The 26,568-nt window shown below is 39.7% G+C and overlaps 1 protein-coding gene across 4 annotated transcripts; it reads left to right on the top strand.

Annotated features, from left to right (window-relative positions):
• Nucleotides 1-1,633: 1,633 nt before the first annotated feature.
• Nucleotides 1,634-26,261, top strand: abcb11a (ATP-binding cassette, sub-family B (MDR/TAP), member 11a). Of its 4 annotated transcripts, none has more exons than XM_034204066.1 (28): nucleotides 1,634-1,743; nucleotides 6,523-6,589; nucleotides 18,130-18,214; nucleotides 18,430-18,478; nucleotides 18,932-19,173; nucleotides 19,244-19,328; nucleotides 19,465-19,598; nucleotides 19,691-19,862; nucleotides 20,462-20,586; nucleotides 20,681-20,855; nucleotides 20,954-21,067; nucleotides 21,159-21,269; nucleotides 21,354-21,479; nucleotides 21,575-21,778; nucleotides 21,873-22,043; nucleotides 22,148-22,337; nucleotides 22,533-22,599; nucleotides 22,694-22,790; nucleotides 22,875-23,039; nucleotides 23,143-23,247; nucleotides 23,571-23,732; nucleotides 23,857-24,060; nucleotides 24,147-24,388; nucleotides 24,475-24,631; nucleotides 24,724-24,921; nucleotides 25,013-25,219; nucleotides 25,607-25,753; nucleotides 25,888-26,261. In XM_034204066.1, exons 5-28 carry the CDS (start codon nucleotides 18,962-18,964, stop codon nucleotides 26,086-26,088), a joined length of 3,771 nt encoding a protein of 1,256 aa, XP_034059957.1. In that variant the 5' UTR covers nucleotides 1,634-1,743; nucleotides 6,523-6,589; nucleotides 18,130-18,214; nucleotides 18,430-18,478; nucleotides 18,932-18,961; the 3' UTR covers nucleotides 26,089-26,261. The 4 variants fall into 4 exon arrangements, with proteins under 4 accessions (XP_034059957.1, XP_034059959.1, XP_034059956.1 ...); XM_034204065.1 differs by lacking the exons at nucleotides 1,634-1,743; nucleotides 6,523-6,589 and adding exons at nucleotides 17,720-17,983; nucleotides 18,333-18,348; XM_034204068.1 differs by lacking the exons at nucleotides 1,634-1,743; nucleotides 6,523-6,589 and adding an exon at nucleotides 11,013-11,063.
• Nucleotides 26,262-26,568: the final 307 nt, after the last annotated feature.

The raw sequence follows: 26,568 nt of genomic DNA, 5'->3' as shown, positions 1-26,568 counted from the left end.
TATTAAAATGCAATAAAAAGAGGTGTGTCCTATGCAGCCAGTGTAGTTCTTTGACCCAACGTTGATTTTGAGTAAATCGGTCACATGACCTGGAAGGTATTGAAGAAATAAGCACATTTTTCCATCAAAATATTAATATAAAATATTTAAAGTATTAAAATGCAATAAAAAGAGGTGTGTCCTATGCAGCCAGTGTAGTTCTTTGACCCAACATTGATTTTGAGTAAATCGGTCACATGACCTGGAAGGTATTGAAGAAATAGGCTCATTTTTCCATCAAAATATTAATATAAAATATTTAAAGTATTAAAATGCAATAAAGAGAGGTGTGTTCAACAAATGCATGCTCTAGCGTGGATTTGCTTCACATTCACTCGATCGGGAAGCTGTCGATTTATTAAAAAGAAAAATGTTCTTGTGTAATTGAAAAGTCATTTGTTGATGGTCCCTAAGTGAAAGCCTCGTTTCGCGGAGAAGATCTCCCCGTCGTAATACACACAGCAGCAGGGGAAACTGACGCTGCTGGCGGGTCCGCGAATGTCCGTCGAATATCCAACCTAAAACTAAATTCACCGTGGTGCGAAAATGAGCAAACGAGGCATGGCTAAAAAATGATCTGTTTGGTATTCTGAAAAATAAAATGTATAAATATACCTTATATAGGTATGGTCATACACTATATCATTTAAATATAGCATGATAGGTCTCCTTTAAAAAAAACTCTGTGAGGGCCTAAGATATTCTACAAAATAATATTTAAAAACATTTGTTATATTTTTCATTAGTTTTACCAAAATAACTTGATTTAATTGTATTTAAAATAACATTTCCAAATAAATAAATCCTTCTAATCTGCCTATTCAGTTTCTGTTGGAATGTGAAGGGTTACATGAAAGAAGCCCCTCTCTGCGAGTCTGTGAAGAGAGGAGCTGTTGGACGTCCAGCTATGAATTCACAGAGGGCCCGCTATAGTAACTAAAACGAGAGAATAATGTCAAATGACAGTACAATTGACCAATCATATCTTCCCTCTAAATGGGTGGGTGTTATTATCGCGGACTTTATGACAAGTTCCGCCCGCTGTGCAACTTTTCTTGTTTCCATAGCAACAACAACTTCCTGTCAACAGCGTTAACCCGCCTTCAAAATAAAAGCATGCCAAATTACACTTAAGACATACAACTGCAACGAAAGTAACAAACACAATGCAATATCCTTTTCAATTTCAAAGAACACAAATAGGGTTATTTACAGGTGTTGTTTTGTGTGGTAGAGGGTCGCTTTCATTGATGCGTTTTGCACCCCGGGCCGTTGTTTTGATATTCCGCTGAAGTATACGCTGCTGTGACATAATAACTCGAAGGAAGGGGTGGGGGTCAGAGGGCCTAGGTATAAAAGTCACGGCTCGCCACTGCAAATAGCCAATCACACAAAAAACATATTGCTGTGACTGTGAGCATTACATAATTAACATTAAACTAAACAATTGTGACCCACACAGTGTGTGATCACAATTGTATGTTTATATTTAATATCATTTTAGAAACCTGTTTAACAATGGACAGCAGGGGGCAGTAGATGGCAGGTTAACACTGCCGTAAACGGGTTTGTTGTGATTTGCGCCTGCCGTAAACGGACTGATGTGGAGACGGTGCTGCCGTTGGCTTGCCATTCAATTTCTGGCAAGACCCGCCAAACGAGCAGCTAAGAATTTGGTTGTTCATCATTTCTCCTGTTTTGCAGGTCAGTTTTGTGTACATATTGTCACAAGTGTTATAAGAATCCACGGTAGTGTTGTGTCGATGTCCTAGTGTTTGAAGTGGTGTTTGGACGTTATTTATTGTCTTCAATGCTGCGTAGGAGACTGCCTCGTGGTTGCTGCAACCTGATCTCACCAGAATGCGTGACTCCACCACGCAACCTTAACACCGCATTGCGTGGTGGAGTCACGCATTCTGCTACATTTACGTGTCGGCACCACGCAAAAAACCCCAATGTAAAGTGAATGAGGCTCTTTTGTCGTGGTGCACACACGCATTTCTACAACGTCCCGCAGTGAGCTTTTATTCTATAAAAATGTAAATCTACTTTATAGCTTGTAGTAACTCACAGGAGGCTTCTTTTATTTTATTTGTATTCATAATAATTTTTATTTGTCGTCAGAATGTATTATGGTGCATTAGTCACACATTTTTGTTCTCAAAAAACAGTGCATTGTGTGTAATACAACTGTGATTTTTATTAAATTAGTTCGTTTTTAAGGAAGGCCAGAGCTTCAGCTGTGTCAATAGATTGTTCCCTTTAGTTAACGTTATTTAAAAGATAATGATCATGTCCCCTTTCTTGTATTACGAGCATCCATTCCCATTGGATAACGGATAATTTTACACCCGGAAGTAAGTATTCTCCTTACTGTCGATTGATTTTACAGTGATATCTGAACTACTCATCAACTCAAAAACACCAGATTATCCTTGTTAATTACACAACATTGATTGGTTTAAATTGTGTACAATGCTTTTGTATTTTCCCCTTCGATTCGGAGAAACGAATATTTGTTCGGAGTTTTTGGATGGCAGAAGACACTACACTACCCAGAATCCTCAGCTATCGTTTGGGACTACACCATGTGCTCTGTTTGACAAACCCCGTGATCAGTCCTCAAGCTCTGTGATTAGTTGACCTCCAACTGCATTCCATATGAAAAAAAAACGTTTCGTAAAAGATAAAATCATACTTTATTCAGCAGTGCTTGCTTTACTCTTTGAAAGTCATCACATTAATGCATTGTAATAAATGGTTTGGCTGCATTAAATATTACACATCTATCGTAGTTCTTTATTTATCTACACGCAGTGCTTCTCAAAGTGTGGTCCGCGGACCACTGGTGGTCCGTGAGCGCCCCCTAGTGGTCCGTGAGTATATTGGTAAAATTTCAAATTTTTAATTAATTAATTAATTAAAGTTTTCCGCACTCTCGTGGGAATATCTCCGCAATGGAGCGAGCTTAAGTTTCACTTTCGATTGCATGATATAACCCAGATAAACACCTTCATCACACATGTTGCCACTTGTTTGTACAATTTTCAGGCGATTTGTAAAAAACGATGTGTTTTTGGATATTTGTGGAGTTAGGTGGTCCGCGAGTGTTTTTTTATTGGTTAAGTGGTCCTTGGTATGAAAAAGTTTGAGAAACACTGATCTACAGAGATCGGGCATCAGAATAGACCGGAAACTATTCTTTTACCGTTCTGTTTTAATTTCACAATAAAGTTAGTAGTAATAATCTGTTTTGATATTATTGTTTTTTATTAACTACTAGACCGCTGGGTCATGTTAAGACCATCTTTTCTGTGTTACTGTGGGTTTTTTCCATCGCTTTTGTTACAAATATCAAAACAATAACAACATATATCCGTCGTAAACTAAACCAGAAACAGCAATATATTTTATTTTGTTAACACTTTAAACTTGACAGTTTTTTAACCCGCACCTCCTACTGGTTAAAGCACGTTATTACACGTTTGGAGTAATTGCAATGCAGGAAGATTATGTTGCTTTTTAATGACTGTTTAAAATGCATTTTTCTTAATGTCTTTCATTTTTGTAAAGCACTTTTGAATGTGTTATATTTGATGAAAACATTTAAATATTAAGAGTACATACAAAATAGTGGGAAAGTAGAAGGTCAATGATATAAATATAGAATAGAAAATATCAAGAAGATACTGTAAATAATATCTACAACAAAACAGTTTAGTGCCTGATAGGAGGATGTGCAAAACAGACAAACTAATAAGGCTTTATTTAAACATTAAAGAATACTTTAGGCTAAGGTCTTCTTTTAAATAAGAAAAAAGCTTTGGGGGTATCTATCTACAGATACATATTAAGCCTGACAAAGTGCTTAACGTCTAATATATTGCATGGTTTGTTTTGGAACTTGACAATCAACTTTCCTGCAATGTTAACTATGTTGAAGCATTTATTTTAACTGATATTATACACATTAATTATACTCTTATGTAGATAGTATAAGAAATGTGCAGAATATGACAGTTTAATGGTGGAGGTACACACATATTGATAGATGTCTTGTAATGCACTGTTGAGGAACCTGTGACCCAAGTTTTTCATTCATTGCATAACTACACCGTAGTTGTGTATATGATATGTCAATAAACCTTTGAAAATCTTGAAATCTTGAAAGGGATGTGCAAAATATCAATTATATGCAGTCTTTAATGAACGATTAGAGAATAACGAGTAATGAATATGCTTTATATGGATCTGCAGATAAATGTTTAGTCTTCTCAAGCACCAACTATCAAATATCTCTCCTGATTGTTGGCACTTGACAATCACCTTCACTGAATTTTACTCAGGTGTAACTAAAGTCTGATTTAAGGGTTGTTTATATTTCACATCATTAATCCAAATCTGTAAAGTAACTAAAATAAATGTAGTGGAGTAAAAACACCACGTTAACCTTAAAGAAAGCCCTCAGGATTATAAAAGACCCCCATCACCCCAGCCACAAACTGTTCTGTCTGCTGCCGTCTGGCAGGCGGTACCGCAGCATCCGGACTAAAACCACCAGACTCAGGGACAGCTTCATCCCACAGGCCATAAGACTATGAAACACCTGAACTTAGAAACAACATCCATAACATTCATCTGGCTGCTACTTAGAAATTATTTATCTAATATATCATATTCACAATGTAGTGACTGCTTTTTTGTCTTTTGTTTTCTTAGTTATGTTCTCTTTTATATGTGTGTGTTATGTGTTATGTGTAACGTTGCTAACTTCTTGGCCAGGTCAGCATTGAAAATGAGATTGTATCTCAATGCTTTTATCTGGTTAAATAAAGGTTAAATAAAAATTAAAAAAGATTCCAATCAATCTTGTATATAGACTCTTATTGCACTATTTCACTATTTTTTCTGTGTATCTGTTTTATTGTGTTGCACTGTTGGAGGAGCCTGCAACCTAAGGGGGGGTGGGGGGATAGGACACGTTCGATTCCTGTTTTGAATAGTGTGCCGTCGATGGGTTTCATTCCATTTCAAGGTGCTTTTTGACGCTCCGTGTAAACTTCGCGCACTGCCACTCCAACATCCAATCACAGAGCTTGGGGACTGATCACGGGGTTTGTCAAGCTAAGCACATGGTGTAGTCCCAAACGATAGCTGAGGATTCTGGGTAGTGTAGTGTCTTCTGCCATCCAAAAACTCCGAACAAATATTCGTTTCTCCGAATCGAAGGGGAAAAATACAAAAGCATTGTACACAATTTAAACCAATCAATGTTGTGTAATTAACAAGGATAATCTGGTGTTTTTGAGTTGATGAGTAGTTCAGATATCACTGTAAAATCAATCGACAGTAAAGAGAATACTCACTTCCGGGTGTAAAATTCTCCGTTATCCAATGGGAATGGACGCTCGTAATACAATAAAGGGGACATGATCATTATCTTTTAAATAACGTTAACTAAAGGGAACAATCTATTTACACAGCTGAAGCTCTGGCCTTCCTTAAAAACTAACTAATTTAATCAAAATCACAGTTGTATTACACACAATGCACTGTTTTTTGAGAACAAAAATTCGTAACTAATGCACCATAATACATTCTGACGACAAATACAAATTATTATGAATACAAATAAAATAAAAGAAGCCTCCCGTGAGTTACTACAAGCTATAAAGTAGATTTTAAAAACGTTTTATAGAATAAAAGCTCACTGCGGGACGTTGTAGAAATGCGTGTGTGCACCACGACAAAAGAGCCTCATTCACTTTACATTGGGGTTTTTTGCGTGGTGCCGACACGCAAATGTAGCAGAATGCGTGACTCCACCACGCAATGTGGTGTTAAGGTTGCGTGGTGGAGTCACGCATTCTGATGAGATCAGGTTGGGTTGCTGTGTGCGCGTGTGTGTAATGGCGGTCGCTATTTTAATGTAGCATAACTGAGCTTTGATCAAAGTGAATGCAAGTAAATGTAATTGTTTACAGCTCCTATACATTTTGTACTTACATATTTTCCGGGTTTATATCCTAAGTATTTTGTGTGTGTGTTGTGTCAAATGGTTAAGGGCATTAACAATTGTGTGTGTGTTGTGTCAAATGGTTAAGGGCATTAACAATTGTGTGTGCCAAATTAATAATAAATTCTGGCAAGACCCGCCAAACGAGCAGCTAAGAATTTGGTTGTTCATAATTTCTCCTGTTTTGCAGGAATACTATCTGTCATCGCGCCCTGCATAGCGGGGCTTGTTACACAAACACAACAGTACGTTATTGTCCTTAGAAAATAAAAACATACATTTTGTCCACCGACATAATGCAGGCACCTTACCCTCAAGAGATCCTCACGTGCTATGAGAATCTCCCACAATCCATTGCCGTAACAAAGCTAATGCAGGCATACTTTTGTGATACTAGATGGCGCAATTGTGTATGTGCGTTTGGGGAGTCTTGCAGTAGAAAATTTGACTGTAGCGAATGTTTCCAGGTCCAGGCGACGCCCCTGCCTGAGTCCCCTTGTACCTGACCCTGTCCTCCCTGGTCTGTACCATAGGGTATGTACTTGTTCAGTTTTCCTGGGTTTCTTTGTTTTGTTTGGACCTGTCTGGCCCAGTCTATGGTCTGGCCCCATTGTTGTTGTTTTTTCTGTTATAATGTGTGTTTTTCAGATATTCTTAATTAAAAATATTCTTAATTGTTATATAAATATATACCCGCCTCCCTCCTTTCCCTGTCAGGTCCAACATCTTGCCAAAACACTGCCAACACATTTAAATCGATAAAATGTCATTAACAAGGCAAATGCCCGTTTCCTTCATTGGACCTCTCAGATTTTTATTTTTACTTCTCAAAAAAGACAAATAAATTCCGGAAATTCTTACTATTTATCATCTGGAACATGAGAACGTTTGCTAATATTGCTTGATTCTTTTTTCAAAAATGATCAGTTCAAATAGTTATATTATACCCATTATAAAAAGAAAATAAATGTTACCATGTGTCAACATACTACTTGGAGTGGACAGTCCATCGGTTTTCTGCTGAGAACCATGGCCTCAGATTTGGAGGTGCTGATCCTCATCCCAGCCACTTCACACTCGGTTGCGAACCGATTCAGTGAGTGCTGAAGGTCGCAGACCGATGAAGCCATTAGAACCACATCATCTGCAAAAAGCAGTGGTGCAATCCTTAGTCCACCGAACTGCAGACCCCCTCCCCCACGACTACGCCTCGAAATCCGATCCATGTATATTACAAACAGGATTGGTGACAAAGCGCAGCCCTGGCGGAGGCCAACCCTCACCGGAAATGGGTCCGACTTACTGCCGAGGACCCGGACACAGCTCTCGCGAGTACAGAGATTGGATGGCCCTGAGTAGAGACCCCCTCACCCCATACTCCCGCAGCACCTCCCACAGTAACTCCCTGGGAACTCGGTCATACGCCTTCTCCAAGTCTACAAAACACATGTAGACCGGATAAGCGTACTCCCAGGCCCCCTCCAGGATTCTTGCGAGAGTAAAAAGCTGATCCATTGTTCCACAACCAGGACGGAATCCGCATTGTTCCTCCTCAATCTGAGGTTCGACAATCGGCCTGACCCTCCTTTTGAGTACCTTATGTTGTGGAAATAATTATCATAAGACGCCAATTAGTAACATACAGGACAAACCTCGATGTCTGTTTACCTTCTTTAAGGACACAGGCGGCTTAGCCAATAATGTTATTGTTCCCATTCTGTGACCGGTCAATACTGGGATACAGATGGTCTGTGTTGTGGGTACACTGGGACACTTCCTTCTCTGTATTTGTGGACTCCAAGGTAAAATCTTCGAGGTCATAAGTGTCCGAGGCAAGTAGCTCTGTGTTCCCACACTGTTTAGGCTATCTCCTCAAATATGTTGTTTACTCTCTGCGAAACCAGTTAGATGGGCTGGCAAGAGAGAGGCTCTCCAGAATTGACGTGGCAACTCTACCGTGAAGTCAGAACCTCTGACTCTTGGACTTGTGATGTGAATCCTCCGGCCGTTAACTCCAAATAAACCATCATGTGTTTGACATCAAAGCTACTGCTCTTCCCGTGTCTCCTTCCTGAGTCGGTGACTCCCACTGCATAGCTACACAGAAGTTTCCTCTACACCTTAGAGTAAACTTTCCCGGGGACGCTGAGTAGTGTGATGCCTCTGTAATTGGCACATGTAGACTGTCCACTCCAAGTAGGGAATGAGTCCTTACCCCAAGTGAAGGAGTTCAAGTATCTCGGGGTCTTGTTCTCGAGTGAGGGAACAATGGAGCGTGAGATGGGCCGGAGAATCGGAGCAGCGGGAGCGGTACTGCAGTCGCTTTACCTTACCGTTGTGACGAAAAGGGAGCTGAGCCAGAAGGCAAAGCTCTCTGTCTACCGGGCCATTTTCGTTCCTACCCTCACTTATGGTCATGAAGGATGGGTCATGACCGAAAGAACGAGATCGCGGATACAAGCGGTCGAGATGGGTTTTCTCCGCAGGGTGGCTGGTGTCTCCCTTAGGGATAAGGTGAGAAGTTCGGTCATCCGGGAGGGACTCGGAGTTGAACCGCTCCTCCTTCGCGTCGAAAGGAGCCAGTTGAGGTGGTTCGGGCACCTAGTTAGGATGCCACCTGGGCGCTTCCCTAGGTAGGTGTTCACGTCCAGCTGGGAAGAGACCAAGGGGTAGACCTAGGACCAGGTGGAGGGATTATATCTCTTCGCTGGCCTGGGAGCGCCTTGGGATCCCCCAGTCAGAGCTGGTTGATGTGGCCAGGGAAAGGAAAGTTTGGGGCTCTCTGCTGGAACTGCTACCCCCGCGACCCGACCATGGATAAGCGGGAGAAGATGGATGGATGGATCGACCATGTGTCAAGAGTTTCAGAGTGGTTCTTTCAGGTGAAACTAGTTCTAATTAACATCTCTTTAGATCAATATAAAAGACCCACACCCAACTGTTGTATTTGGTTAAACCTGATTAAAACCTGAAGAGTGCTGCTGGCCATCAAATAATTATGTAAAATGTGGTGGCCATTGCTACATTACCAGCCATTAATCAGGGATATGTTTAAATCTTTAATTGGAGTAGTGATATTATTTTTCTATTTTGATTAATCTTGCAGTGTTGTAACACGTTGGGATACCCATAGACTCGACGTTGAAATGGCGCAAGTTATATTAAGTGTTGAATGAGAGTACATTATTTGCATTTCTAGTGAACTATTTTGAAGCTGTTTGCCCCCTTTTCTCTGATTTAACTGACTTGTGCTTCTTGCACATTTTTATTTTCTATCTCCCTCTTCCATCTTACTGTATTTTACTGTTTTTCTAAAGTAAATGTTCTCTACCAGAGAAGGGAGGGATTGGGACTTACCGGGTACAATTATTCTACATACGATATGAATACATGTTCAAATGTATGACACTCTTATCTCCCTCAATCAATTCAAAATCAATGAATACATACATCCAACGATTAGGCGCTGTACCTAAAGTTGAATTAAGTTGATGAAATACATTGACTCAAGCTCCTGTTGGTACCTTTATTGCTGCAATGTATATTTTAACACCTATATTGCTCAATGCTGGCACCAAACAAGCTGCCAAACACAATTGTGCATTGAAACAGCAAATGCAAAGAAAGGCAGTCTCCTCCACCATGTTGTAGAAAACAAGACACATGTTTACTTTTGTTGTCTTTAGGGAACGATCTGAGAATGTTCCTAAAAGTGCTATTCTTTGAATGTTTTTTCACTTCGGCATTCAACAGTAACATTGCTGTATTTTGAAACAGCAACATTTGGGTTTGGTCTATTAAGGCTCTTTGTCAAAAAACGAATTGTCTGATTCAGAATCAATGGCATGATATGCGCCCTCTTTGTCAGGTGCGACGCAAAGTTTTGTCTGGTATCTCCAGCTATACAAACAGCATTTGTGCATTCAGAGACAAACCAGACAAACTGGAATCAGCCGTTAAAGGTTGCAGCAGTTTTGCTGTTTGTCTAAGCTAGTGGTTCTCAAAGTGGGGGGAGAACCACACCAAAAACAAAAAGTTAGCTTAGACTCTAAGCTAAGAATACTATTAATTTCACTTGCTTAACAAACTAGACCTGTTTCCTATTGGCCGTGTTGAATATCTGATCCTGCTGTAGGTGATACTGTGTTATATTAATGTCTTTTAACCTTAGTGTGCATGTTGTTAAGTGTACTGGAAGCTAATAATGCATGTTTTTGGTGTGTTTTCAAACCATTTTATGGTATTTTTGTATGTATATTGGCATGTTATCTGAAATACTTAGTATTTATTTTTACATGTTTTAAAATGTGTATCTCGTTTTTAAATATTGTTGCTTCCAACTTCTTGGACAGGGCCCTTTCCAAAAAAGAGCATTTATATTCTCAGTTGGACTTATACCTGGTCCATGTATGTTTATCTCCTATAATTGTGACTTTGAAATGATCAGCTCCCTTACATGAAATAGAGTTGTTCTGTTAAAAGCAATGGAATTATGTTAATGTGTAGAAACGTTCTGGATATAATATGTACATCTTAAAGAGGGTGAATGTGATGGATACAAAATGTTTCTAGATTTGCACATTTTTGGGGCATTTTCCTTTTCTCTAGAGACCATTGACTACTTTGGGGATTTAACCTTGAGAAATGTATAATAAATATACATACAAAATAAAGAAGATTTAAGAGGTAATGCATACTCATTAACCCATTCACACACTATTTAAACCGGTGAACCCAGTAATACTAAGGGATGCTTTATTGGTCAATTTCAGATTTTAAAAGTTCCTAGGTTTGTTATCAAGGATACAATGGTATATCTAATAAGAGTCAATGAACTTGGTTTAGTGATGAAATGTAACCTTACAAAGGAAGATTAGTACGGGTTATATTGCTGCCACTCCTCTTATTATTAAGAGGAGGTGTAGATAATGGGAAAGGAGAGGCAGGTTTACTATGATGAGCCTCAGTTGTGTTGATGGATCTCTGAAGGAACCAGTGAGTAGTCCAGGTACAGTATTTTGCTTTTCTAATCCTTAAATTGCTATGCTGTGTTCATGATCGACCAGAAATTCCCTCAAATATTTGTATTTTTATGTTAATCAAGGTACTAGGGGTGTAACGGTACACGTACCCGTACCGAAATTATTCGGTACGGGCCCTTCGGTTCGGTACAGGTGTGTACCGAAGTGTACCGAACGAATATAACGTTAAACGTAAAAAATTGAGAACGTGAATAACTTTTTGGAAGTAATCTCAGGTGCTGCGTCGCAGCATTCAGAGTAATTTGCTCACATTGGGTTCAACGCGTCATAGAGCGAGCAAGTCATTTCATTGGATGAGAGGCATAGCCTACTATGAGAGCTGGTCAGAGGGATGCGTTCATATGTAGTCAGTAATTTGAGGAACTGTCAAAAATTAATGGCGAACGCAGATAAAGTTGAGCTCGAAAATCCTCCAGCATCATTGAAGTCTCCGGTTTGGGAACATTTTGGTTTCGCAGTTACGTACAAGGATGACGGACAAAGACAGGTGGACCGAACCAAAGCTGTTTGTCGGCATTGTTCAACTAAAATTGGTTACGCGGCTGGCAATACATCAAACTTGCACACTCTTGAAAAGGCATCACCCGAACGTGAATATCACCGGTACCAAAAGAAAAAAGACTGAAGTGCAAACCCAACTCCCACTAGCATTTAAGCCTCCGCCACTCGCAGAGAGTTCAGACCGAGCCAAAGCTATTACAAACACCAAATATCCTTATGTTGCCATGTTAGCAAAGCGCTACCTGGCTGTATCTGCTACCTCTGTCCCTAGCGAGAGGGTTTTCTCCACATCAGGAGACATTGTTAGTGCCAGCAGATCTTCCCTTTCGGCAAGCAATGTGGACAAGTTAATTTTTCTTTAAAAAAACATGAAAATACAATGACAAGCAAGTCCTAATGTCAAACTGGCTGCTTAGGTGCTAGTACAGTACAGTTCAAATACAGATTATTTCAGTTCATCGAAATGCTGCACCTTAATGTTTATTTTATTATATTTTGTATTTATTTGAGTGAATACATTATTCACAGTTTAATAATAATAATAAAAATATATATATATATGTTTTGTGAAAAAAAATGCTGCTGTACCGAAAACGTACCGAACCGAACCGTGACCAAAAAACCGAGGTACGTACCGAACCGAAATGTTTGTGAACCGTTACACCCCTACAAGGTACAAATATTTAATTTAGGTTTCCCTGGTAACATGATTATTTTTCTTCACTTCTTATGTTGATGCTGCTGGATGAAAACGGACACTTTGTTATAGTAAAACATTTGTATTATCCATTGACTTATTTATGTGTCTAAAAGTAATGTCCAGGCGTCAAAAAATGCTTTCAACGCTTCGCCCATTCATTTGAATGGGGTGACGTAGGATATTTTCAAACTTCGCCGAACTGCATTATGGGTAGCATGGCAAGGCGTTGCAAGCATCGCGAGCGTCTATCGGCATCAACAGTTGAACAATGTTCAACTTTTGAGGCTCGATGCTTGCTCGAAGCTGGCGTCAGCCAATGAAATCCCGTTTATGCAAATTTGCAAAGTACAAGCTAGCCAATCAAACCGCGTGTATGCTGGGAGAGACTACGCAGGTCATTTCCTCATATTCAAAAAAATTGAGGGAAAATTCATTATAGTGGTAGTGAATCACCCGGTGCTGTATGATCAGTCTCTGTTCATCTACCGGGATACAAACCGGAGGAGCGAGGCATGGAGGGAGGTGGCAGAGACAGTGGGTGAAACTGGTAGGTTTTCGCCTGTTTGGGGATTTTATATCCAGTTTACTTCGTTTTAACATTGCTATTGCTTTGTATGTCGGGGGCGGGAGATTCATGTGATTGGTTGTTGGTCGCGTTGCTCACAAAAAATCACGAAGCCTCAGACACGCCCAGCTTCAAGCTTTTTCGACGCCTGTAGTGTAGACGGGCAGTGTTTTTTCAAGATTTCAATTCCGTTTTGTTTTTTTATCTAGAATTGTAGGCAGGCTTGGAATTTCGTCATTTTAGGGGCCTTTGGTGCCACACGTTTTTTTAGGGCACAAAGGCCACATGCCAGGGCACAAAGGCCATTGAGGGAAAACATTGGAGCTTACCAATAAATAATTTCACTTTCTGATAAGAAAAACACACGAATGACACGGAAAACAAATCGCTTTTTTAATATCAATAATGTAAAACATTATAATAGGCCTATGCCTCCTTAGTATTACCGTATATAAAATGAAATACTCTACTTTGAATAATTAGTGTTTGGTATGTTTTCTATCTACTGGCCTACTAGCTACTTCTCCCATTCACAAATCCAAAATTAAACCAAAAAATCTAAAATTATATTAATATGTAACAAATATATTCCATTTCAGAGCAGAAGAAACAACCTTCAAGGGTCAAACTCTGCACATACATCATTCAGCAGTGCACAGTGAAGCTGAAGAATACAGTGAACTGTATGAACAAGCAATACTTTGAAATGCGAAAGTCTTTGTGCGTGTGCGTGCCTACGAGAGTCTCTTTAATTAATTTTTTCAACTCGAGCGTCAAATTCACGTGACGCGTTCTCGCGGTAGCCAATCAGTGAGAATCTCAGCCACTGACTGACGTTGAATCAGAAAACCAAAACATCAGCCGTTAGCTGTTAGGACAACGAGCTCACAGCTCCTCATATCTGTTCAGAAACTGGACAAAAGTTAAATATGAACAACACACAGACTGTCTGTGTCATGGCGAATACAGTCGCTGCTTTATTTCTGTCTTTAGGACGTTGTTGTGAGTTTGGACGGAGCAGCTACAGGTTAGTTTAGCCTGATCGATTTGTTCTCTGCATTCAGAAAAAACGCATTTGAAAAGGTTTTTCATATACAGTCTATGGGTTTTTTGCCTGCCGTCTTGTCTGTACAATTGTCAAGGCATTAGTTCTTGGTTTTTACTAACCGTTATCCATATTTATTTATTTCGGCTTCATTTTGAAACGTGTATTACAATTAAATCATGGTCAAATATGTTAATTTTGTTGTAGTTGGTATCTACCACAGAATTTACATGGATATAAGCCCCGCCCCCTCTCCAGCGCGTCCTGTTAGAACAGTGGTTCTCAAACTTTTTCTGTCAGGCCCTCCCTTTGGAGAAAAAAAAAAGTCGGGCCCCCCCAACACAAATAGTCAGGCTCAGTGGCGGCGCCAGAGATTTCTTTTGGGGGTGCTGTGGGGTAGCTTGACGTTTCATAGAGGGTGCTCAAACATTTAGGCTTTCCGATTAATGTACCGGTCGCTACAGTGGAATTTTCTACTGCAACAATCCCCACGGCACGCATATAGGCTAGGCAAGGCAAGTTTATTTATATAGCACTTTTCAACACAAGGCAATTCAAAGTGCTTTACAAAAAATGAAAGACATTAAGAAAATGGCATTTAAAATCAGTCATTAAAAAGAGAAGCTAATAAAATAAACATTAAAAGAAAAAATACATGGATAAAAGTTACAGTGCAGTCTAAGATATGAATAGTTCAATTAAAAGCAGCGACAAAAAGATAAGTCTTCAGCCTGGATTTAAAAGTAGGAAGAGTTGCACCGGATCTGGGAGTTTGTTCCAGATATTTGGAGCATAATAACTGAACGCTGCTTTACCATGTTTAGTTCTGACTCTGGGGACAGAAAGCTGACTAGTCCCTGAAGACCTGAGAGATCTGGATGGTTCATAATTTAGCAGGAGGTCAGAAATGTATTTTGGGTCTAAACCATTCAGTGCTTTATAAACCACCAGCAGTATTTTGTAATCTATTCTTTGACACACAGGAAGCCAGTGTAAAGACTTCAGAACAGGAGTGATGTGATCCACTTTCTTAGTGTTAGTGAGGACTCGAGCAGCGGCGTTCTGAATCAGCTGCAGCTTTCTAATAGATTTTTTAGTGAGACCTGTGAAGACACCATTGCAGTAGTCCAGTCTACTGAAGATAAAAGCATGGACAAGTTTTTCCAAATCCTGCTGTGACATTAGTCTTTTAATCCTAGATATATTCTTTAGGTGATAGTAGGCTGATTTAGTAACTCTTTTAATGTGACTGTTGAAACTCAGTTGAGAGTCCATGACTACACCTAGATTTCTGGCTTTATCTGTTGTTTTGAACATTGCAGACTGAATCTCAGCGCTAACTTTTATAGGTTCTGCCTTGGCTCCAAAAACCATTACCTCAGTTTTATCTTTGTTTAATTGGAGAAAGTTCTGACACATCCAGTCATTGATTTGTTCAATGCACTTACTCAGTGTTTGAATTGGAGCATAGTCTCCTGGTGAAATTGTTACGTAAATTTGTGTGTCATCTGCATAGCTATGGTAACTTATTTTGTTGTTTTTCATTATCTGAGCCAGTGGTAGCATGTAGACGTTAAAGAGAAGAGGCCCCAAGATGGAGCCTTGAGGTATCCCACATGTCATATTTGTCAACTCAGATGTGTATTTACCTATAGAAACAAAGTTGTTTCTGTCCTTTAAGTAGGATTCAAACCAATTTAGAACTGTTTGCGAAAGTCCCACCCAGTTCTCCAGTCAGTCTAGTAATATGTTGTGGTCAACAGTGTCAAACGCAGCACTGACTTCATTGTAACAGTGTGACTGTTACAATGAAGGCTCGATAATCAGCTCACGGCATATAGGTGTAAGCAGGGGTCAAGTGCTATTTTTATAGGTGGTGTGTGTGAACCTAACATAGGGGGGCAAGCTCCCCCGGGAAGATTTATTTCTAAATATTGAAGTTAAATGCATCAATCTGGTGCACTTTGAGAGCAACATTAAGAGATCTATGGATACATCTCTCAACATCCATATGAAACAGAACTGGAAACAGATTTACTTTTTCTTTATGGATATTTTACAAATCACCCTTTTCAACTTTATTCTTTTTTTTACTATCATATAGTATTTCATACCTGTTTTTAATTTATTCTCTTATTTTTTTATAACTATAATGATCATATAAACGTGTGCCTCGGAAATAATTGTTTACATCAAAACGTTTGAGACCCACTGATATAACTTAGACTAAAGTTAACTATCTAAACACTCAGAGAGTCCTTTACTTCACTGAGCCTCTCAGTCTGACAGGAGAGGACTCTCTCCACTTTGTTGTTGAAAAAACTCCTTATATCCGTTAGCGTAGCTCGCTAGCACCAGAAGCTAACAACAACGATCTCCGGTACCGGTGCACTCTCTCGCGCACACACACAAAATGGCTCGTTCCACACACACACACGCATGCACGCACGCACGCACACACACACACACACACACACACACACACACACACACACACACACACACACACAGAGCCGAGCTTTAATGAAACACAGAGACCCAGACGTAATAGTACTGTTCTGTATCATATTATTTTCGAATCAATAATTTTTCAAATTATGATTTTTTAAATTTATTTTTTATTTTTAATGACCATTTTTCCTCCTGGTCTCTCGCGCCCCCCCCCCCCCCCCCCCCCCCCCCCCCCTGTCATGCCTCTGCGCGCCCCCCACTTTGAGAACCACTGTGTTAGAATGACAGGTGTAAATACAGACAACCGCGGGCAATCTCCAGCGATTAGTTAACCCCGTTGTGAACGCAGCATAATGCAGTTCAGAGACCAGGGGCCTCATTTATAAAGCGATATACGCTTTCATTTTCAAACATTGATTAAAGCCAATCTTAAAATGATTAAACAAACGCCTGTTTGAGACTCCTCAGTGCACACAAAAACATAACTTGGAGAAATAAATAAATACGGATATGTTATTGAAAACCATCTCGAATATGTTCTGTTAATGTTATGAAATGTTTTCTCATAAATGATGCGGTAAGCAGGAGGACAGCATTACTTTAAACTGACGACGTGTTGCATTTCTATAGGTTGTAGATACGAGCATGGTTATATACTATCACGTTTAATCGTGTTTTATGCCGTTTGCCAAGACTTGATAAGTCGCTCGTAAAACACAGGAGGTATGGAAACTAAGAACACCATATGTGGTAAATTGTACATCTGATATAACACAACACATTAGTTGTATTTCCTTTAACTGGTGGATATAGGGTTGCTGCGGGGGGGGGGGGGGGGGTTGAGACGCACAGGCTGCAGTGGAGACGCTGCGCACAGCTGATCGACAGCTGGAACACAAACCACCAAATACAAAAACATAATTCAGATCCAGTCGTCATGACTCCACTCCGGAGGGATTCCCCGATCACTTCTTACAGTCTCTCATCAAGGGGGGGTCTCCTGTCCCCGGTACAAACACACTGCCTGAGGAAGGCTATGTGTATTGTTTTTGTCATTAACCTATTTCGGGCCATTTATTTATTTATTTTGGTGACGATCCGACCTCCATGCTGCTACTCTGGTTCAAACTGCATCCACCAAACAATATGATTTATCTCCACCTCCCCAAAATAACCCACATCTGACACGGCGTGAGATGTCTGTTTTAGCTGTTCTGTCGTCATTTCCTGCGATCTTCTTCATAAAGTCAGTCAGAATGAATGAGCGTTTCTTTGACTATTTATAGGCAAATATGGGCGTTACGTGAAGCCCGCAAAAGCTGCACCGCATTTCGAGTCGGTTGTGATTTATAAAGGGAAACCGGCGTAGGAAGTGCTGTACGCACTTTCCTCGCCGGTGCGCAATGTTTGGTGAATCGGGAAGTGGCGGAAAATGTATGGACCTATTTTTCGGATTTCTACTACGTAAGCAACCTTCCCACGTGAATCCTACGCACGGCGTTATACATGAGGCCCCAGACCACTGCTCTGACACCTTTTAAAGCAACTTCGAGATTTTAACAGTGTATGGTGCACAAAGGCCATGGTGGCCCGTAGGACGTACAATTATTCGAGGGGCATAAAGGTCAGACCGTCGTAAAATTCCTACCCTGATTGTAGGCCTACGTGAACATACATTTGTCATAAAACCTGGTTCTCTTGAGTCCCACCGGACCATGGATTCCATTGATTAACATTCATATGATGTATATATATTTTTGTCATTCACAGTTGCCTTGTGAGGACACACCTGACTGAGTCAGGGCAGCAGACATGAATAAATCGATCAAATCTACACACGGGGAAGAAGAAAGTAGTAAGTGATACATTTTCCTTGCAGAAAAAATGTGCACAATAATTGTACAGTTTTGTAAAAAAGAAAGAACCCATCTATCTAAGTGTAGCTTGATACATGTGTACGTCTATCTCTGTAGGGAAACTCAGAAATGGGTAAGTATGTTACGCAGTATTGACAAATGCTAGCAGTTGTGACATTTTCCTGGGGCTGACTTTAATTTACATGTGTTACAGAGTTCAGAAGAAAAAAGAAAAGGCACTGAGTGTTGGATACTTTCAGCTGGTAAATACATTATCTTTGCTTGTATTTTTCATGAACAGTCATGAAGCAATTCATTTGTTAACATTCATATGACAGAGTGACTTTTAAAAAGTCATTCAATCCACGTAAATAACGAAATACTTGTTAAGTGCTGACGTGCGTGCCGTTTTGTTATATATACATATGTGATTTGTCATTACCTCAACATAAATTATGTATTTTTAGTTACTTAATGATTTCTATATGTGTTGCAAACTTGTATACGCTTAACACACTTGTTGAATTGCAGGATTTGTACTTGAAATGTGTGTCACAGTGTGACATTTATGGTACTTTGAGAAAAGGATCTGGGTCATTTTCTTACCTCTCCACACCACTGTACTGTTCCTATCTTTGATTTGATCATTAAAAATGAGGGTGGAAATGAAAGACAATAATAGTTTATTCTAAAAATCCACAAATTCCTCTTTGCAGTTTCGATATGCCACTGGAAAAGACATCGTGATGATGGTAGTGGGGGGTTTGTGTGCCTTCATACACGGTGCAGCGTTACCTCTCATTCTTCTAGTATTCAGCCAGATGACAAACATATTTGTGGAGTACCAGCTTGAGATCGATACACTGCAAGACCCAAGCAAGGAATGCAGCAACAACACCATCTATTGGAAAAATGGCTCCATATATGAACCAGCTGAAAACAGCGCTCTGTACTGTGGGTAGGTTTTTAGTTAACAGTATATTGTTACAATTGAAAAGCTGCTGTTACTCATTTTATTCTCTCTGCAGGGTCGATATTGAATCAAAGATGACCATATTTGCATATTACTATGCTGGAATTGGAGTAGTAGTCTTGTTTACTAGTTATTTTCAGGTATGTATTTATGCTTGGCATATTCTGCTTTACTTTAAAAGGGAACATTTCTCCTAAGATGGTGTTACTTACCTAGGGTTGTTTACCATCTTATGTCAAAGAAATGATTTTGTACCACCCTCATTCTTCACTATAGATTTTCTTCTGGGTGTCATCAGCCACAAGACAAATTGATAGAATGAGAAAGGCCTATTTCAGAAAAGTAATGCGAATGGAGATCGGATGGTTTGACTGTAACTCAGTGGGTGAACTGAACACAAGGATGACAGAGTGAGTTTCTGCTCTTTATCTGCAGGTCAGGCTGTTATCAGCTCATAGCTGGGGAAAGGTTTTTCACAGATAGTGTTCATGTTCCTTTACAGTGGTATCAACAAGATAAACAATGCCATCGCTGACCAGGTGTCTAACTTCATTGAGAGGATCTCAGCGTTTGTGGGTGGCTTCATGGTGGGATTCATTGGAGGATGGAAGCTCACTATGGTTGTCATAGCCGGGAGCCCGCTGATTGGAGTAGCTGCTGGACTCATGGCCGTGGTAAAGTTGTGAATCCAAAACGATTTCTTACTGCTGGATGAAAGTGCATACAGTACAGTTTTTGTGCAGGTTTAGGTAACACTTTATATAATGCCCATATATTATTAATATACTTATGAATTAGCTTATCGCAGGTTATAACTATGTATACACTCTTTAATCACAACAGTTTACAAAGCACTTTATAAGGACCAATCATAATATAAAGCATCTAAATACTTTATAACCGCTAGTCACTTAGTGACAATTTATATTAAATTATATTTATTCTAGGATAAACAATTAATTATGTATAGTCCTCCATACAGCCAATGGCCACTTAGTTAGTTATCATGATTTATCATCATAGGATTCAAATGTATTATAATTGTTTTACAATGTGTTATATCTATGGCGGGAATTATAATGCACCTAAAAAATCAGTGATACAAATGAGAATTATAAAGTGCTTTATAATGTTTTAAGATTATTGTTATAAAGCATTATAAATATGTTTAAGTGTTTATAACTATAATTGTACAGTGCAATAAGCAGATGCAGAGTAAATGCGTAATAAATATGTTAAATGTGTTGCCTGATTTTCTTTCTGGTTGCTGAAGGCTGTGTCCAGGCTGACCGGACAAGAGCTCAGTTCCTATGCAAAGGCCGGGGCAGTGGCCGACGAGGTCCTGACATCCATCAGGACAGTCGCAGCGTTTGGTGGGGAGAAAAAAGAAACTGAAAGGTATTTTGTCGTTTTGTAAGACTTCAAGAAATGTTTGTGCTTTTCACATGAGAAGCCATGATTTGAAATTAAACCGAAATGGTCAATTATACAGATATGACAAAAACCTTGAGGAGGCTCACACCTGGGGTGTGAAAAAGGGCGCCGTCGTTGGCCTTTTCCAAGGATTCATGTTGAGCATCATTTTCTTTTTTTACGCTCTGGCCTTTTGGTATGGAGCTCAATTGGTCATTGACACTAAAGAGTTAACTCCTGGTACTCTTATTCAGGTATGTAAACATAAATGCATTAAACTTTAAATACTATAGGATATACGTTTTTTAAAAACAGTGGCATATGTTTCACGATGTGGCTGCGTTTTTTTCAGGTGTTTTTTGGAGTACTCGCTGCATCAATAAACCTGGGCCAGGCCTCACCGTGCCTGGAGGCCTTTTCTTCAGGTCGAGCCTCAGCAAAAAACATCTTTGACACAATTGATCGGGTAACCTCAAGATACCACTTAAGACTTGCAGATTTAAGCCAGATTGGAAGAATCTTCCTCAAAAAGAATATTGTTTACTGTGTTTTCACAGAAACCAGAAATGGATTATTTCTCAGAAGAAGGTCACAAGTTAGACAAAGTCAAAGGTGACATTGAGTTCCATAATGTCACTTTCTCATACCCGTCTCGGCCTGAAGTCGAGGTACATTTCTTCCAATACATATCTTTGTATCCATTTCTCACTCCTGAAATATTCACTTTTATAATGAGCCTTCTACTTTTCCAGATTTTAAATGACCTAAGCATGCAGGTCAAAGCAGGGGAAACCACAGGTTTTGTGGGTCCAAGTGGATCTGGAAAGAGCACCACAATCCAGCTTTTCCAAAGGTTTTATGACTCAAAGAGAGGAATGGTAAAAATCTGCCAGCATCTGCACAAACACACAGGACACCAGTGGAGAGTTTGAAGGCTTCAGTCCAATGTAACATTTTCTATTCTCATTCTCAGGTGACTTTGGACGGGCATGACATTCGTACTTTAAACACCCAGTGGCTCAGATCTCTCATTGGTATTGTAGAGCAGGAGCCAGCGCTGTTTGCGACAACCATCGCAGAAAACATCAAGTTTGGTCGACCTGGAGTAACCATGGAAGACATCATCCAGGCGACAAAAGAGGCTAATGCCTATAATTTTATCATGGCTCTTCCACAGGTACTAAGACACTTATTTAAAGATAATCCATCAGTTATAGTTCATACAGTGAGCTTGATCAGTTAAAAATAACCTCTTGCTGCTCATCCACCAGAAATTTGACACGATGGTGGGAGAAGGTGGAGGACAGATGAGTGGAGGACAGAAGCAGAGGATTGCTATCGCTCGAGCTTTGATCAGAAACCCCAGGATCCTGCTGCTCGATATGGCCACATCCGCCTTAGACAATGAGAGTGAGGCTGTTGTCCAGGAGGCATTGGATAAGGTAAGTTACTCTTTGGCTTTAGTCAACATAATTGAGTTCACTTCAACGATTAACCTCAGCAAAAAAAATCTGAATTTGTGGAATGACATTCTCAAAATGTGCAGGTGCGCATGGGCAGGACAACAATTTCTATAGCTCATCGTCTTTCCACGATAAAAAATGCCGACATCATCATTGGTTTTGAGCATGGACAGGCTGTGGAGAGAGGAACACACACTGAGCTAATAGAAAGGCAAGGTGTCTACTTTACCCTGGTCACCCTGCAGAGCCAAGGCACATCCAACAAAAGTAAAGGTAAAGTTTTATTTAAGGCTGATATTCATTGAAGCTACTAATCATTATTATTGTTGTTCTGCAGGACGCTTTCATCCCAGGAGACAGTGGGCAGTCCTACACATTGTTTGAAGGCCTTTTAGTGTCTGCTTAAGAGCTAAATAATCGCCAATACTTTGACCTAAGCCTAATTGACATGCTTTTTTCTTCTCTCAGATGCAATCAGTGAAGCTCATGAAGATGCCATTCATCTGAACAGTTTGAGCTGCACATCAAGTCAAAGGTAAAGTCAATCCAGCTCAAAAAGATAAAATCAGGGGGAAAAAAAAAAAAAACTTATAATGAAATACAAATAATTCTTAAATGTACTACTCTAGGGGCTCTGTTCGACTGAGATCTGAAAGCAAATTGTCCATTCACGCATTATCAGAGAGCCTCAATATCCCCTCAGACTACGGGTTCATACCAGAAAAGGTACTGAGATTTACTTTGATGCCCTATAATACTGTACACTGACTTGATGTGGAAATAAATAGCTCCCATGTGTATTTTTAACAGGAATCTGAGGATGCTGCAGACGAACATGTAGAGCCTGCCCCAGTAGCACGTATCCTCAAATACAACAAACCAGAATGGCCCTACATGCTGATGGGCTCGATAGGAGCTGCTATCAATGGCTTTGTCACCCCTGTTTATGCTATCCTGTTTAGCCAAATTCTTGGGGTAAGAATAGCGTATTTCACAAACTTAAATTCCTTATGCTGTGTTTAACAAGCTGATGTAGTTGACTGAATTGCAAATGACCTTTCTGATCTTTGTATTGCAGACATTTTCCATAGCTGACTTGAACCAACAGAGGGAACAAATCAACAGTATATGTGTTCTGTTTTGCATTGTGGCTGTGGCTAGTTTCTTCTTCCAGTTCTTACAGGTTTGTATCAGAATTTCCCACATAATTAAAACATTTACATTACATTTCAGTATATATCTTTTTACCAATGTGATATAGGAGTAAGCCCAACAGTATAATCCAGGGATGCACAATGTGGGTTTTTGTTGATTTGTATGTGCAAAAATGAACTGCAGCTATAATTCTTGCTGCACTGTAGTCAACAGTTTGTATCTCATGTGAATAATGTGGCCGATGCCCAAATTGCATTTAAAAAACGTTTAGGTTGGCAATACCGATGACTGGCCATCAACATTGTGCATCCTTTACTGTAAATGTAGTGTTGACTCTGATTTGTTGTTTAGGGATATTCTTTTGCTAAGTCTGGAGAGCTGCTGACCCGCCGTCTGAGGAAAGTGGGCTTCCAGGCCATGTTGAGTCAGGAGATTGGCTTTTTTGATGATCCCTCAAACAGCCCTGGAGCTCTGACCACCCGACTGGCCTCTGATGTATCCATGGTGCAGGGGGTAAGTGACGGATTTACATGTGTGTATCTATTTTTCTCATTATACAGTATATAACACAGAAAAGCAAATGGTTGGTGGTGTAATTTCAACACTGTTGTGCAAATTGCTTGTTTGACTTCTACAGGCAACAGGATCTCAGATTGGCATGATCGTGAGCTCGTTGACCTGCATTGGAGCGTCTTTCATCATTGCTTTTATCTATAGTTGGAAGTTAACTTTGGTTATTATGTGCTTCCTGCCACTACTCGGAATGTCTGGAGCTTTCCAAGCCAAAATGCTGACAAGTTTTGTAAATGAAGATAGAGAATCCATGGAAGAAGCAGGCCAAGTAAGCTCGCCATCGAGCCCAAATGATCTATACACTGCCCTGAGAAACCAATGGCCACAGTTAAAGATCATAACTTTGTCCCACAGGTATCCAGTGAGGCTCTTTCCAACATCAGGACGATTGCAGGCTTAAACAAAGAGACCTTTTTTGTGGAATCGTATGAGCAGAAACTGGAGCTTCCATTTATATCTGCCATAAAGAAAGCCAACATCCATGGGCTTTGTTTTGGTTTTTCCCAGTGTCTCCACTTCATGGCATACGCTGCTTCCTTTAGATATGGAGGCCACCTGGTTAGCTCTGAGGGATTACTGTACACATATGTCTTCAGGTTGGTCAAAATCTTTCAATAGGAAATCTGTATTTTTTTTAATTCCATGTTTAAATGTACTGTATTTGGTGTTTTGTGATTACCAGGGTGATTCTGGCTGTAATATTGAGTGGGACAGCAATGGGCAAAGCTTCCTCCTTCACTCCAGATTACTCCAAGGCCAAAATAGCTGCTGCTCAGTTTTTCAAACTATTGGACAGAATTCCCAAAATCAGCACAAGCCATGCAGTTGGAGAGAAATGGGTTGGTGAATTCAATCATTAAGACATCAGAATGGGATGCCATGTTGTGATGATGTTACCTTGAGATGATTAATCTCATTTGTTCATATTTAGGATAACTTCAAAGGTGAAATACAGTTCCTTAATTGTAACTTCACCTATCCAACTCGACCAGATGTGCAAGTGTTGAACGGCCTGGTTGTGTCTGTGAAGCCTGGTCAGACTTTGGCGTTTGTTGGAAGCAGCGGCTGTGGAAAAAGCACCAGTGTTCAACTGTTGGAAAGGTTTTATGACCCTGATCAAGGACGTGTGGTATGTTACCCATTTCAGACATTCATTTTACTAATCACAAAATGAGTTTATCCAAACCAAAGTCCTAATTATGTCATATTTCATTTTTCAGTTGATTGATGGCCGCCCATCTCAAAATGTCAATGTGCCCTTCCTAAGATCCCAGATTGGCATAGTGTCCCAGGAGCCAGTTTTGTTTGGCTGCAGCATAGCGGAGAATATTCAATACGGAAATAATACATGCCATGTCAGCATGGAAGAGATTGTTGAGGCTTCTAAGAAAGCCTACCTTCATGACTTTGTGATGACGCTACCACAAGTAAGTTGTTAAAGTCTGGTAATGTAAGGTGGATGCTAAAATGGAGCGTTTAGGACAGAGTATACTCAGTCAGACAGTATGAACAAATGAATAGGCTAAAAATGTTTTATAACGTTGAAGCATGTAAACGTCTTCAATTATGAAATTAGGGATCACAATGAGCACAATATATCCATTTTAAATCTCAACTGTCGCCCTAATCTGAAGCATGTATGCAGGATTTGAATGTATGTGACTGTCGGATTTGTTACCCAACTAGAAAGTCAAGTTTACGCAAAATTGTAACAATAGAAACCATTTTTATTTTAGTTGTACATTTTGACCAGAATGTTTACTTTGTGACCTTTTGCTCTCCCCACTTTTCTCAACACATATACAAATCTTAAGAAATATGAGACTCAGGTTGGTACCCACGGCTCCCAGTTGTCAAGAGGACAAAAACAACGCATCACCATAGCCAGGGCCATCGTCAGAAACCCAAAGATCCTGCTACTAGATGAAGCTACATCTGCCCTGGACACAGAGAGTGAACAGGTAACACAATTATAAACAACATTAAAACTCATAAACACAAAGCAAGGTGTTCCCTTGTATGAGTATTTATTTGTGTCATCTAAATCTTCACATACTTGCTTAAGGGTTCCTGACTAAGCTCTGTTTTCATGCAGATGGTGCAGTCTGCCCTGGATGAGGTGAGAAAAGGACGAACCTGCATCGTCATCGCTCACCGGCTGTCTAGTATCCAGTATGCGGACATCATAGCAGTGATGTCTAATGGTGCCGTGATAGAACAAGGCACACATGATACTCTCATGGCCAAGAAGGGCGCCTATTTTAATCTGGTCACAACAGGTGCTCCTATCAGCTAGACAGACAGAAGGATGAGCGTATGACGACAATTATGTTGAATGGGTGTTATAGTACAAGAAGACTTTTTTTCATTTGTCAGGTATAGAATATAAATATTTGAATAATTGGTTTTAGTGATCTTGTAGTTTATTATTGAAAAATGTAAAAATTGAAATAAACATATTTAAAGTTATTTATTTGTTTACAAGTAGTTTCTTTATATAAAAATAATATGGTTCTGTTATAGCATGATCAAGTGGCCTTAAATATAATTATGATATCTTGCTCTGTGTTGAAAACTATCACATTCTAATCTGTGTAGCCTGAGTTCTTTTATTTCAACCGCAGCACCGATGCATTGTTTTGAAGTAAGCTAGAATGCAAAGTTGAATAAGATACATATATATAACATGTTTAAATATAGACATGGTAAATGGTAAAAAGTGACATGAATTAAAATATTATCCTCAGTTGAAAATAAGATTGAACCAGTCACCAAT

The sequence above is a fragment of the Gymnodraco acuticeps genome, unplaced genomic scaffold, assembly GCF_902827175.1.
Source record: "Gymnodraco acuticeps unplaced genomic scaffold, fGymAcu1.1, whole genome shotgun sequence".
Classification (NCBI taxonomy): Eukaryota; Metazoa; Chordata; class Actinopteri; order Perciformes; family Bathydraconidae; genus Gymnodraco; species Gymnodraco acuticeps.
Note: the sequence above shows the minus strand (reverse complement) of the source record. Positions and strands in the feature narration are given on the sequence as shown.